Source organism: Triticum aestivum, chromosome 3B (genome assembly GCF_018294505.1).
Source record: "Triticum aestivum cultivar Chinese Spring chromosome 3B, IWGSC CS RefSeq v2.1, whole genome shotgun sequence".
Classification (NCBI taxonomy): domain Eukaryota; kingdom Viridiplantae; phylum Streptophyta; class Magnoliopsida; order Poales; family Poaceae; genus Triticum; species Triticum aestivum.
The window spans coordinates 121,966,101-121,980,385 of record NC_057801.1 but is presented as its reverse complement, the minus strand read 5'-3'; the positions used below and the strand labels follow the sequence as shown (position 1 = coordinate 121,980,385).

General features: G+C 46.5%; 1 protein-coding gene across 1 annotated transcript; it reads right to left on the bottom strand.

The window, feature by feature from the left end:
- Positions 1-3,659: 3,659 nt before the first annotated feature.
- On the bottom strand, positions 3,660-6,701 carry LOC123068935 (nudix hydrolase 11). The gene is made up of 4 exons (XM_044491631.1): positions 6,244-6,701; positions 6,015-6,157; positions 4,610-4,729; positions 3,660-4,505 (listed from the first exon to the last, which is right to left on the bottom strand). The coding sequence occupies exons 1-4, from the start codon at positions 6,671-6,673 to the stop codon at positions 4,296-4,298; spliced, it is 903 nt and encodes a 300-aa protein (XP_044347566.1). The 5' UTR covers positions 6,674-6,701; the 3' UTR covers positions 3,660-4,295.
- Positions 6,702-14,285: the final 7,584 nt, after the last annotated feature.

The following is a 14,285-nucleotide window of genomic DNA, read 5'->3' as shown; positions in this document are numbered from 1 at the left end:
GCCACCCAGATGGCATCTGGGGGGCTGCCGCCACCCCTGGGGAGGGAACCCTAGAGGGGGCGCAGCCCCTCCCCTCCCCCTATAAATACTTGAGGCCTGGGGGCTGCCCAACAGACGAGTTTCTCCCTCTACTGGCGCAGCCCTACCTCTCTTACTCCTCCTCTCCCGCGGTGCTTGGTGAAGCCCTGCAGGATTGCCACGCTCCTCCATCACCACCACGCCGTTGTGCTGCTGCTGGATGGAGTCATCCTCAACCTCTCCCTCTCTCCTTGCTGGATCAAGGCATGGGAGACGTCACCGGGCTGTACGTGTGTTGAACGCGGAGGTGCCGTCCGTTCAGCACTAGGATCTCCGGTGATTTGGATCACGACGAGTACGAGTCCTTCAACCCCGTTCTTTTGAACGCTTCCGCTTAGCGATCTACAAGGGTATGTAGATGCACTCTCCTTTCCCTCGTTGCTGGTTTCTCCATAGATAGATCTTGGTGATTCGTAGGAAAATTTTGAATTTCTGCTACGTTCCCCAACAGGCACCCGGGCCCAAAGTGACAAGCATTAAACACGACAAAGTCATAGCAACACCAATCTCAGAACATAATGGATACTAGGGATCATGTCCTAACAAAACTAACTCGATTACATGATGATTCTCATCCAACTCCTCACCGACCAGCGAGCCTACGAAGGAATTACTCACTCCCGGTGGGAGCATCATGGAATTGGCGATGGAGAAGGGTTGGTGATGACCAAGATCGAAGATCCCCCTCTCCGGAGCCCAAACGGACTCCAGATCTGGCTTTCCGATGAAGAACAGGAGACGCGGCGGCTCTGTCTCATGAAACACGATAATTCTTTCTCCTTGATTTTTCTTAGAAAAATAGGGTTTTATAGCGTTGGTTTCAGGGTCTGCGGGGCCACCAGGTAGGGACAACCCACCTAGGTGCGTTTGTAGGGGGTGGCGCATCCTGGTGGGTTGTGCCCACCCAGGTGCCCCTCTTCGGTGGTTCTTGGCTCCAGAAATTCGCTTTTATTGTATAAAAAATCCTCGCAAAGTTTCTTTCCATTCCGAGAATTTTTATTTCTGCACAAAAACAACACCATGGTAGTTCTGCTGAAAACAACGCTAGTCTGGGTTAGTTTCATTCAAATCATGCTAATTAGAGTCCAAAACCAGAGGAAAAGCGTTAAGAAAAATAGATACGACGGAGACGTATCACCTCCCTCCATTACTCGCTTCCAATTCCCAAGCAATGACATTGTGTCAGAAACAGATTTGGTCCTTTGATGTTGAAGGGAACGCCTTGCGCACCTTCCCACACGTTCGTCATTGCGTTCAAAAGTGTCGAGTGGCTTAAGGGCCTCAAGATATGAACCCTAAACAAAGCTAGCCACCTCACGTCCCCGATCAGCTCATCTACCTCACCCGAGAGATCTAAATCCTATTCTTCCTCACCGTGCAGCTTTAGACCTTCAAACGCGTCCTCCAGGTACTGATCCAGGCCAAAGTGATCCCAACCGCCATCCTCTTCCTCTCCTTGATCCTCCATGTCCTGATCCCCCGTCGCGCCATCTTGCTGTGAACTACGTGGGCCAAAAGACCCTCCCGATCCCGCACCTCCATCTACAATCGCTTCCTTCATCTTCAACTTCTCTGCCACCGCTTCCTTCATGCCTCCATCACCATCAAACTGATCGAGCGCCGCCATGCAGCACCGAGATCGTCAACCGCACCCTTGTACGTCAGATCACCGGGTAAAACTTGTCGATCTGTAGTAGGTAACACGTGGACTCCGGCGGCGCCGTCAGAGGAAAAGGTGGAACCCTAGGAGAAGCCCTAGGGGAACGGCGCCAACGCTGCTTCCATAATTTTTGTTGTGGTTTTAGTTTAAATTAACTAAAATTGCAAAAAAATATAATTAAAGGAAAAAAACGACTAGATTCAGTTCACTGAAATGAACTATCTATTCCCGGCACAAAAAATGAACTACCTTTGTCTTATATCGCTCCTGCATGAGCAAATTTTTTTTGAGCACATCCTGCATGAGCAAATGGATTGGTTCAGAGTGTCTGGCCTATATGTCGGCCGTACTTATTACCTATGGGTGACGTCTAGTGGGCCAGCCCAATAGCAAGGTTTCGTTCGCTGCGCGTTGTAGGTTCTTGGTGTCTGGTTTTCTATGATTTTTTTCTTTGGTTTTATTTGTTATTTGTCAGTTTTCTATGATTTTTTCTTTAGTTTTATATTTTTCTTTAGTTTTATTTATTTTTCATCGGTTTACAAAAAAAACATTTTGCTTTGGCTTTTGTTTTTTTTCTTTCTTTGCTATACTTTGGTTTCTTTTCTCTCTTTCTTGCTTTTCCTCATTTTTTTTCTTTTCTTTGGTGGTTTGTGGTGGTTTTTATTTGTTTCCTTTTTCCACACATGTCTCTTTTCCTCAATACACAAATGTACATTTTTAGAGCAGATGTGAAAGATTTTATGATACACTTTGGACATTTTTTAAATAGATGATGTAACTTTTTTAAAAGTAGCTGTTTTGAACATTTTTTTAATAGACAGTAACACCATTTCCAAATACACATTTTACATTTTTAATGGAAAAATTATTCTTAACCTATGGGAACTTTTTTACATTGTATAAATATTTTCTAAAATGTCATGAACATATTTTTGAATTGCTAGGATTTTTCTTTAAAATTTCACATGAATATTTCTATTTTTTTATTGAAGTTGGGGAAGAAGAACTTCGTCCTCATGCATTGTTGATTGAAATTGAATGGGCAACCCAAGTGGAGTGTATTCATTGCCAACTCCGCCAAGACTGCCGGCATGGGCACCGTGGATGAAATGGGTGATCCAACCGTCCCAATGAAAGAGTCGCCGAAGAAGGTTAGGAGATGGTTCCAGAGAAAGAAGTGGGAGGAGGAGAAGGCGAAGGGAGATGGGGCGACGACCAAGCTGATGAAGAGGTTTGAGGACATCTTGGCGAAGGAGGCGGCATATGTCAAGCGCTCAGACACCAAGGTGGCATACCGGGAGGTTTAACATGTTCATGGCGGCGACCGAGAAGAAGTTCAAACTTGAAGAGAAGAAAGTCATGCTTGAATAAAAGAATACCATTCTCGAAGAGAAGAAGGTTTTGATCGCAGCCACTTCGAAGGAGGTGAAGATTTTGACCTTGAAGATGGATGATTTGGATGATGATGCAAGGATGATCGTGCAAGCCTTTCAAGATGTTGAAGCGGCATAAGGATCGGCTGAAGGCGGCGACAGAGTGGGCGTTTGCCGGTTCGGTAGGGCAGGAAATCTTCTTTTTTTTTTGCACGTACCGCTGAACTAATATTATTTTGTGATCGGGCATGTAAAATCTATGCATACTTGCCTCTTTTTGGTTGTGATCTGGCGCACGCTATGTGATCAGGTGCATTTGCATTTCAAATTAACCGGACCTGAGCGGACATTTAGGGGACAAGTTTGGACGGCTGGCTCCCGCATCACTATCTATGGATCAGTCCCACCGATCCGCGGACGGATATTGTGTCTGGTTTGATTTGGGGGTCAGCATCGGAGATGCCCTAAGTTGCTTCACATTTATTGCCTTCATTTCACGCTGAAAATGGATGGCCATACAATACATTCTTTGGCATAGCAGAAGGAGCTTCACATTTCACAGGGCGTTCATTGTCTTGACTCTGAACTCAAAAGATGATCACCAAATGTTCCAGGATACTACTTCCTGTGCTATAAATGCAATGCAAATTACATCTCTAGAGATATACATTACATTTAGTTTTAGACTTCTGATAACCTCTTGTACCAGTAAATGGGGTATACAAACGAAAACCCAATTCGGTGCCCAGACTCATGCACCCGGTCAAAAAAAATCAAAATAAATACTAAAAAAATTCAAAAAAATCTATTTTTTTGTGTGATTGGCAATTTGATGCATGAGGTTCGCTTAAAATTTCAACTTATTTGGACATCTGAGCAGCTCTCAGCAAAAAAGATAAATCGAATCAAAACAGTGTGTGAACAGTAAACACTTTTACAGACCCTGAATTTGTCTTTATTGCTCAGAGTTGCTCCGATGTCCAAATGAGTTGAAACTTGGAGCGCACCTCACGCATAAACTTATCTACCACACAAAAAAATATGGAATTTTTTGAATTTTTTTAGTATTTGTTTTGATTTTTTTCGTCAGGGCGGGTGCAGATGAGCTCGGGAGTAGAAACGCCGCACTCGTATACAAATTGCTACAATTACATATCAATATTGCTGCCCGAGTTTTCAGCCCATCAGTGCTTGCTGGTGGGAATATTTTCTGGTCTATTTGGAAGTTCAGCGAATGATGGTTGTCTCTGTAGAACGACTGATGCAGCACGGGTCAGAATGTGTGCGGTTAAGCCCCAAATGACATATTTTTTGCCCTCTGACTCGTAGTCAAAGAACTGCACCGGAATAGTCTTCCCCATCCAGTCCCTTTGTCTTGTTGTCCGGTTATCATCCTAGAGATTTTGATAGATGTGAGAATTAACCGATGCAAATACCCTACTGTATTTGACAACATAAGAAGCTGGGCAAAGGGAAAACAAAGAAATCATGGTTGCACCTTCAGAAACATCTCCAGAGGGGCATCAAAGATGTCTTGCACTTCAGCTTTATTCAAGACAGGATTGAATAGAGCTCTATCTGAAAGAATGCCAATTACAGGAGTAACATCAAGGCCATTCTGCAAAACAAAGACTACAGCATGAGCCCTGGCTGTTCTGCGGTTCTATTGAATGAGCGCAAAAGCATGTGCTCATTGCTTCAAATTATGCATGAGATTTTGATTGGAATTTTCCTTCTGCGAATATTCAAAAAGTGGAGCCGAGCTTAACAGCTGTAGATTACTTGAAAGTTACGAAGGGAAGTCAAGGTTCTAAAAAGCAGGCAATTTACTCTAGCTAGTGAACGTAATCAATTGGCTTGACTAAAGTGAATAGGTGTTGTATCATGTTAAAAGTCATATGTACCAAGCTTGAAAGATTAAAAGTAATTTGGATGGATCTAGGCATACTCATGCATTTGACTGATCAATATGAGTATCTATTTTTGAGAAACCAGCATTATTAGGACAGGAAAGGACATAATTATGAGAAAATTGGAGATGGCCAACGGCTAAAACAGTTCTAAATTTCTCATGAAATGATTATGCAGCATGTGCTTTGGATGAACAATGTCACTACAACAGATTTGCAATACATGCACCAGAGGTACTAAAATGGTGGGAAAATCAATTTATTAACAAGCAGGTTACTGTCAATCTCTACCTTGAGGTCCTGTCCCTTAATACACCAAAATTGAGCATTCACCCATGCTGTGACAGAAAATTAAGCTTTGCTTTCTATACGGTACAAAATGACAGATGCTGTGACAGATAAAATAATAAACGTCACATGCAGTCTGTCAATGACTCATTCACCAATTTAGACCAAGTATTAAATACAGCAGTTAACAGTAAAAGTCCTAAGCTTAGAAATTTCTCAGATGAATATCCATTCCACTAATTTGACTTGCAATATCCACTAACTCAATTCAACAACCAATCCTGTCTTTAAAGCTCTATACGATGTACTAAATCCATCCAACTAACCATTTACTATGGCAATATGGTGGCCAAAATCTACCCTACCAACTTTTTCATCATGATCAATAATTGATCTTTGTTTGGATGGGTGCCAAATTTTTTGGCATGTCACTGCCTCTTTGCTCACACTAAGTCATTGTCCTTGCCTACTTTTGACTAATTCATGGGCAAGCTAAACCTCGACCAAAATTTGGCTAGCTAAATATTCGGTACGGCAAGCTTTGGGCTCAAACCAAACATACACTAAAATGTCCACACAACAAAAGATTCAGATAAATCTGCGTTGCTCATCAGAACTTGATTTACTCTAGAATTCATAGGTAAAAGCTAACAGTAAGTGCCTAGAATTACAATTCCATATCATACCAGCACAAGATTTATTTACCTTGGACAAGAAGGGCTCAAGAACTGTCACGACAGATACAAGCGCCGGGTCCAGCCCAATCTCCTCCTCTGCCTCCCGCAGAGCCGTGGCCTTAACATCCACATCCCCCTGATCCACCTTGCCTCCCGGCAACGACACCTCCCCTGGAATATATTTTTGTTAAGAAATTAACTTAGTCTAGTGCCGGAATCGAGCGACATGGATCCCAAGAAGGTTCCGCCTTGGCTACCTGAATGGGACGAGAGGGTGGAGGCGCGTTTGGTGAGGAGGACGCGGGGGTCCCCGCGTGTGTCCTCGAAGATGCAGACCAGCACGGCGGCGAAGGCCTTGGATGCGGCCGCGCGGGCTGGGCCGGAGGCGGCGGCGGCGGGGCCGCCCACCGAGGAGAGCTCGCCGGAAGAGGAGGACGAGGAAGAGGCGAGGAGGTGGCGTGTGAGGTGGGCAAGCCGTCGGGACGGCGATGCGGAGGGGGCGGCCATGGCGATGTAACTGGGGGCGAATAGGCGGGAGAGCAGAGGCCTCATGACACCGGCGGAGCGGTGATATCGTGGTGCCGGCGGCAATGCCGAGTGCGTGGGGTTTGGACTTTGGAGGCGTCGCCGTCGATGGTGCCCGAAGATTTGCACTTCGCACCTACCGATGACCAGGCTCGTCGACATCGCGTGATCCGCGTGAAGAATAACGGCATGCTTTTTGTGCTGTCAATACGTGACTAGCTAGGTGAGCTGGCCGAAATGTGGTTTTTTTTTAGGGTAAAGCATTTATTAAAAGAGTAAAAAGATCCACAAGTTCACAAGTCGTAAAACTAGTCTCGGCTGCACAACTCGCAGCAAACCAAAATTAAACAAAATCCGGAATCTCATCTGCAACAATCTGCAGGATCGAATCTGGTGGCTCATTAAGCCGTTATTCATCTCAATGCTAATCCCCTCTTTTGCCAGTTTATGCGCTGCACCATTAGCGGTTTTTCTCACCCAACTTACTTTGTACTATGTAGTCCGAAGGAGTGCCTTCACTTCCTCCATCAGCAGCCCGACGCCAGAGAGATTCTTCCTTTCTGCATTGATCATTGCCACCGTCTCCTTGGTATCCAACTCGAGATTTATCTTCTGAAAACCTTGCTGGATTGCAAGCGAACTGCCCACCTATTGGTCATCACTTCTAGTAGATGAGGATCAGAGATGCCTGGGAGAAACGTCGTCGCCCCTCCTTTGTATGCACCATCGTGGTCCCGTAGGACCACGCCTCCACCCCCATTATAACCTGTCTTTGTTGTAGCTCCACCAGCATTGGCTTTTATCCATCCCGTGTCAGGTGGCTTCCACACCTCAACCACCTTCTGGACGCCTTGTGTGGGAGTTCTGCGGTGCACCTCCTTCCACTCCTTTATATGAGCGATCACCCTCTCCGCCACTGACCTTGCCTCTGCGATTCTCTTCCCATCTCGTGCCTCGTTTCGCGCCAGCCACAATCCATAGAGTGCCTGGATCATCGCCTCTCTTTCATCATCACCTGCCTCAGCTATCCACTCTTGCATCCATGCAGAAATAGCGGTGAAGGAATCCTCCATCTCCGACGGTGTGATAACCGGGGCATCCATCTCTTCTTTCATCAGGCGCCAAAAAAGTTTGGAGTGGGGCAACCCCAAAATCGATGGAAGATGGTCTCCTCCCTGACACACGCGGCACAAAACACCCCACCCTTGATCCTTCTCCGATGCAGTTCAGCTCCCATAGCAAGCCTATTGCGCATTAACCTCCACGTGTGAATTTTCGCTTTGCTCGGAGCGTTCGGGCCCCACAACGCTAGCCATGTACGGTGCTTCTGGATTGATGATGATGATCCTGGTTGTCCGGATTTAGCACCATTGATGCTCATTCGCAGGTGGTATGCCGATATGACCGAGAACTGCCCGTTCTTGGTAAAATTCCATGCTAGGTAGTCGGTCGTGCCCGGCCCTCCAACCACAATCTGTTTTATATCACATGTGTCATCAGGTGTAAACATCTCTTGTACCTTTTGTTCGTCCCGTCAATCTCCTTCTGCAACAAACAGATCGGCCACCTTTGTGACGTCCTGAAGGTAGATCTGTCCCAGCGGCTTAGGCTTCCTTGCCTCGGGATCCAGTTGTCATGGTGCACATTGATAGCAGTTCCATCACCAATCCTCCACACAAGCCCTTCTCGCAACAGGTCCCTGCCATATAGTATGCTTCGGAAGGTGAATGAGCCCCCACTTGGACATGTGGCTGACATGATAGACCCCTCTGGGAAGTAACGTGCTTTAATAACTTGGGCGCATAAGGAGGAAGGGGTCTGCAGAATCCTCCAGGCTTGTTTAGCGAGCAAAGCTTGGTTAAAAGCCTCTGGATCACGAAATCCCATACCCCCTTCCCTCTTTGCATGGCACATTTTATTCCATGACATCCAGTGTACTTTCCTCTCACCATTCGCTGCACCCCACTAGAATTTCGAAGAGATAGATTTCAGGTTCCCACACATCTTCTTTGTGAGTTGAAAACAGCTCATGGTGTGAGTTGGACTAGATTGAAGCACTAATTTAACCAGGACCTCTCTTGCCGCCTTAGAGAGTCCTTGACCCTTCCATCCAGAGACCTGATACGTCTTTAACGTATCTACTTTTCCTAACACTTTTCCTCTTGTTTTGACTCTAATTTGCATGATTTGAATGGAACTAACCCCGGACACGCTGTTTTTAGCAGAACTACCATGGTGTTGTTTTTATGCAGAAATAAAAGTTCTCGGAATGGAACGAAACTTTGCGAGGATCTTTTATACAATAAAAGAGAATTTCTGGAGCTAGGATGGACCTGAGGGGGGCACCTAGGTGGGCACAACCCACCAGGGCGCGCCAGCCCCCCAGGCGCACCCAGGTGGGTGCTGCCCACCTGGTGGCCCCGCTGACCTCCAAGCCGATGCTATAAAATCCCATATTTCTAGAAAAAATTAGGGAGAAAGAAGTATTGTGTCTCACGAGACGGAGCTGCCGCCAAGCCCTGTTCTTCCCCGGGAGGGCAGATCTGGAGTCCGTTTGGGGCTCCAGAGAGGGGGATCTTTGATCTTCGTCCCCACCAACACATCTCCATCGCCAATTCCATGATGCTCCCACCGGGAGTGAGTAATTCCTTCGTAGGCTCGCTGGTCGGTGAGGAGTTGGATGAGATTCATCATATAATCGAGTTAGTTTTGTTAGAGCTTGATCTCTAGTATCCACTATGTTCTGAGATTGATGTTCCTATGACTTTTCCATGCTTAATGCTTGTCACTTTGGGCCCGGGTGCCATGATTTAAGATCTGAACCGGTTATGTTGTCACCTTTATATCCATATTTTAGATCCGATCTTGCAAGTTATAGTCACCTACTACATGTTATGATCTGGCAACCCTGGAGTGACAGAAATCGGGACCACTCCCGGTGATGACCATAGTTTGAGGAGTTCATGTATTCACCGTATGCTAATGCTTTGTTTCGCTTCTCTATTAAAAGGAGGCATTAATATCCCTTAGTTTCCAATAGGACCCCGCTGCCACGGGAGGGTAGGACAAAATATGTCATGCAAGTTCTTTCCATAAGCACGTATGACTACTTACAGAATACATGCCTACATTATATTTATGAACTAGAGCTAGTGTCGTATCGCCCTAGGTTATAACTGTCTCATGATGAATATCATCCAACGAGTCACCGATCCAATGCCTACGAACTTGTCTTATATTGTTCTTGCTAAGTTACTACTGTTGCTACTCCTATCGTTACTGCTACAATATCACTTCTATCACTGTTACTGTTACCGTTACTACTGCTGCTATCATCAAAACTATCATACTACTGTGCTACTAATCACTTTGCTGCAGATAATTAATCTCCAGGTGTGGTTGAATTGACAACTCAGCTGCTAATACCTTCAAATATTCTTTGGCTCCCCTTGTATCGAATCTATAAATTTGGGTTGAATACTCTACCCTCGAAAACTGTTGCGATCCCCTATACTTGTGGGATATCAAGACCTTTTTCTGGCGCCGTTGACGGGGAGCATAGCTATATTTGTTGAGTCACTTGGTATTATTATCATATTATCACTATGAAGAATCTGAAGGATGCTAAGACTAAAATTTTTCCCTAGAAGACGAGGGGAGGTAAGGAACTGCCATCTAGTTCTACTTTAGATTCACCTTTTGTTAAAGTAAACTTGCAACTCCACAACATGCTACTAATTCTGATATGTCGTAAGTTATTGATGATGCTACTTCTTCTATGAATTCTACTCATGATGATGCTAGTACCTTGCTTGATGATGTGCCGCTAGGTGAATTTCTTGATGAACAAATTGCTAGAGTAAGACAACATGATGTTGTTGAATCTGATGATGAACTTGAAACTGAAACTACTGAAACACCTCCTAGAAGTAGTCCTCCTAGATATGAATTGCCAAAGGTACCAGAAGGGTATACTATGAGTGCGGAGGCAACTAGAGATATTCTTGCTTGTAAGGATAGAGATGATCTAGAGAAATTATTATGCAAGTATAAAGAAAGATCTCTGAATGCTAAAATGAAATGTGATCCTGAGTTTGCTACTTCACCTATTGTTATTGCTGATAAGGATATGAATTCTCCGTCGACCCCGAGTTAATCACTTTGGTTGAATCTGATCCTTTCCATGGTTATGAAACTAAAACTGTTGTGGCACATCTCACTAAGTTGAATGATATAGCTACCCTTTTTGCTCATGATGAGAAGATTCGCTATTACTATATTCTCAAGTTATTTCCTTTCTCATTGAAGGGTGATGCTAAAGCTTGGTACAATACTCTTGAAACAAGTTGCCTTGCAGGAAATATTTAACTTTGTGCAAATTGAAGAAGAGAGTCTCCTACAAGCTTGTGGGAGGCTTCTCCAATTGCTTAATGCTTTGCCTGATCATCCTCTTAAGAAAAATGAAATACTTGATATCTTCTATAATGGACTAACCGATGCTTCTAGGGACTTCTTAGATAGTTGTGCTGGTTGTGTTTTCGGGGAAAAAACTATTGAACAAGCTGAAGAATTATTGAATAACATATTGAAAAATTATGATGATTGGACTTCCTAAAGCACCTATTAAACCCACTGTGACGCCCGGATAATTAAGCTACAGTAAACCCCTGCTAATGGTGCCATGTCATCACATTACTGTTGCTAATCCTCACTTCTTCCAAATCACTGTTCCTATTCAAACTCAAATTTAAAGTAAAAAATTCTAATTTGCCAAACATGAAAACTAAAGTGTTAGAAGTCTGGGAAAATAATCTCTCGATATTTGTCATGTTGGAACCAACCTCTTTTGAATTCCCAAAATGCCCATGGGAATAAATTTTGGTCCAGCGGCCATTAAAATTGGCCTTTTCAATTTCTAAAATGGTTAGACAACTCCTTTTGACCCCATACTTTTTGTTCCATCTCAATATATTGTGTTAGATTTATGTGCCAAGTTTTGTTCAAAATAAAACTCATTTGGAACAAAAAGAAAATGCAAAAGAAAAAGAGAAAATGGAAAACAGAGGCAATAAAAAAAGGATATAACAAAGGGGTGGGAGAGCCCCTGGCCTTCCCATGGGCCTCGGCCATCCCAGCAGGCCGGCCCACGCCCTCCTCCCCGGTCGCTCCTCCCCTCCTTCCTGTTCCTCCGACCGGGCGGGACAGCGCGCGCCCGTCGCCATCCAACCACCTCGCCGGCGATGCCTTATGAGAGGATAAGGCCTCCACCGCCCCGACGCCTCGGCCCCCTCGCCTCCCACTTGCCCTGCCTCCCCCACTCGCGCCAGTCCCTATCCCCTCGTACACTCGCTCCCCCTCCTCCAGATCAGCCTCGCCGACGTGCCCTGCGCTGTCCGTCGTGTTGACCGCGGCCACCACTGTCCCTGTCCCTCTCCAACAAGTCCCCGAGCGCCGTCGTGCCCCGTGACGTCTTCCTCGACCACCGGACCAAGCCAGGAGCCCCACAGCGAGCGCGGTGACCTCTTCTTCCTCCTCTGCTCTGACGAACGCTGGTGTCGAATTCGACCACCTCGCGCCTCCCCCGAGCCCACTGAGCACATCTGCAGGCTCACTGTGAGCTACACTCCTCCCCCCTTTCTTTTGCTCCCGTACGCGCCCGGAGCGGCTGGACCTGCCATGGCCGAGACGAGCTCTGCCGTTGAGCTCATTGCCGTCGCCCTGATGCTCCTGTGCCGCGCTAACACCACCACCGAGCTCCTAGCTGGTCAACGCGCCCCTCCGCCACCCTTGTCGTGTCCTAAACGCTCGAATCCATCGACGACCGAACTTTGGCACCGCTCCGATCAGCGCTACCGTAGCTCTAGGCCATCCCAGCACGCGAGACCGCCGGCGTTGGATGTGTGTGGCTTCCCTCGTTCAAACGCGCGTCACATCGCTCGTTTAACCGCCTCGTAGGCTTTTCCCGACGCGCTCCCGAACGCCGCTGCTGCCTCCGCTCGCCATCGGCGATGCTCCGGTCGTCCCCGATGCCGATCGTCGTCACCATCATGTGCGCGGCGGCGGGCCGCACCCTTAGGTCCAAGCCGCAGGTCCGGAGGCCCCCTGTAGCGTGGCTCCGGCCAACTCCGGCGAGGCACCGCCATTGCTTTGGTCGTCGGAGCCGCTCCGTCGCCGGTGACCGACGTGGCATCGCGTGGCTTCCCCTGTGAGGCTGACGTGTGGGGCCATGGGGCCCTATTGAGTATGTTGACTCAGTCAACTCTTGTGACTGGGCACCCTTGTCAATGACACGCGGACCCCATCCACTAATTAACTTTGGTGTAAATTAAAATGTTTAATTAACCTAAGCAGCCACGAACACCCGGGGCCCACCCCCTTAATTAACTCTATTTAAATAAAATGAACTACTGTTAGCTCTAATGTGTATGACATGTGGGTCCCATTGGTCAGGTTTGACCCTGACCAGCTGGTGTTGACTGCTGACATCACCCTAACATCATGCTGACGTCATTATTCACTGTTTTGGTTAATTCAAGTTTAAATATTTAAATAAATCTAGGAAATGGTTTAATCTTTGAAAATTCATAGAAAATAACCCGTAACTCGGATGAAAATGTTTTCTATATGAAAGTTGCTCAGTGAAATCCAACGAATCCGAATACGCGGTCCGTTCATGTGTCACATGCCCCTAGCATGCTGAACATGGAACTTTCCCCCTCCAGTCATCTGTCTGACATAGGTCCGGAACCGGGAAAACATTCCCGGTTGAATCCCCTCTTCACCTATATTGCATAGTACTGTGTTAGAACACCTCTAGCACCGCTTATTATCTTGTTATGCTTATGTTTGCTTGTATTTACTGTTTCTTCCCCCTCTTCTCTCTGGTAGACCCGGAGACCGCTGTTGATGCCGATGTGTTCGACTACGTCACCGACGACCCTCTTCCCTTTCAGCGGACCTTCCAGGCAAGCCCTCCCTTTGATCATCCCGATATCGCCCATTCCATTCTCTCATGCTTGCATTAGATTTTACTACAGTTATTGATTGCTCCTATTTTGATGCATAGCCTGCTTTTGTAACGTGCTGTTGTACCTTACCTGCTTATCCTAAACAGCTTAGTATAGGTTGGTTAGTGATCCATCAGTGACCCCCACCTTGTCCTTGTTGCCCCTGCTTCATCATCAATGCCTCGATCCACGTGATCGATGACCGGAGCCCGACACCTCACATCACATCACGCCCCTTTTTGTTGCTCGACTCTGCAGAGTTACCATCGAGTGCCGAGGGTGATACCTCATACATCACTCCTGATGAGATCTCTGTAGTGTAGCTATTTGGTCGTGGTTAACGAGGATGGTTCCTCCTTCACCATTCCTGATACGGCTCTGTCGTGCAACCCCTCAAGTGTGAACCTCGAGGGTGGTTCCTCTTACGTTCACCTTGATGATTACATTGAGTGGAATTCACCGAGGGTGATTCCTCGGGTTTTCCCCTTGATGTTTGGACACACGGTTACCTTGACTTTACTTGAGACCATTGGTGAAGTCGGGTCGGCCCTGAGGGGTACCCGCAAGTTGATGTGAAAGACGGGCGGGCCCGTAGGGCACCAGCGAGTTTTCCACGTGGCACGGCCGGGCAGTCTGGGCCCTTGTCATAAGTCCATGCGACAGGGCGATGGGGTCACCTTATCATGAGTCTCTACTCGTTTCTGCGAGCCCCCAATGCACTAATAGGTTTGGGTATTTGTTCTGAGTTGGCCTCTGGCCTTTACGCA

Bases quoted from the DNA above. Each gene is read 5' to 3' on its own strand.
- LOC123068935 (XM_044491631.1), bottom strand. From the start codon at position 6,673: ATGTCGACGAGCCTGGTCATCGGTAGGTGCGAAGTGCAAATCTTCGGG. The intron at 4,730-6,014 runs GTAAATAAATCT...TTTGTTTTGCAG, and splicing joins TTGAGCCCTTCTTGTCCAAG to AATGGCCTTGATGTTACTCC. The intron at 4,506-4,609 runs GTGCAACCATGA...CAAAATCTCTAG, and splicing joins CTCTGGAGATGTTTCTGAAG to GATGATAACCGGACAACAAG.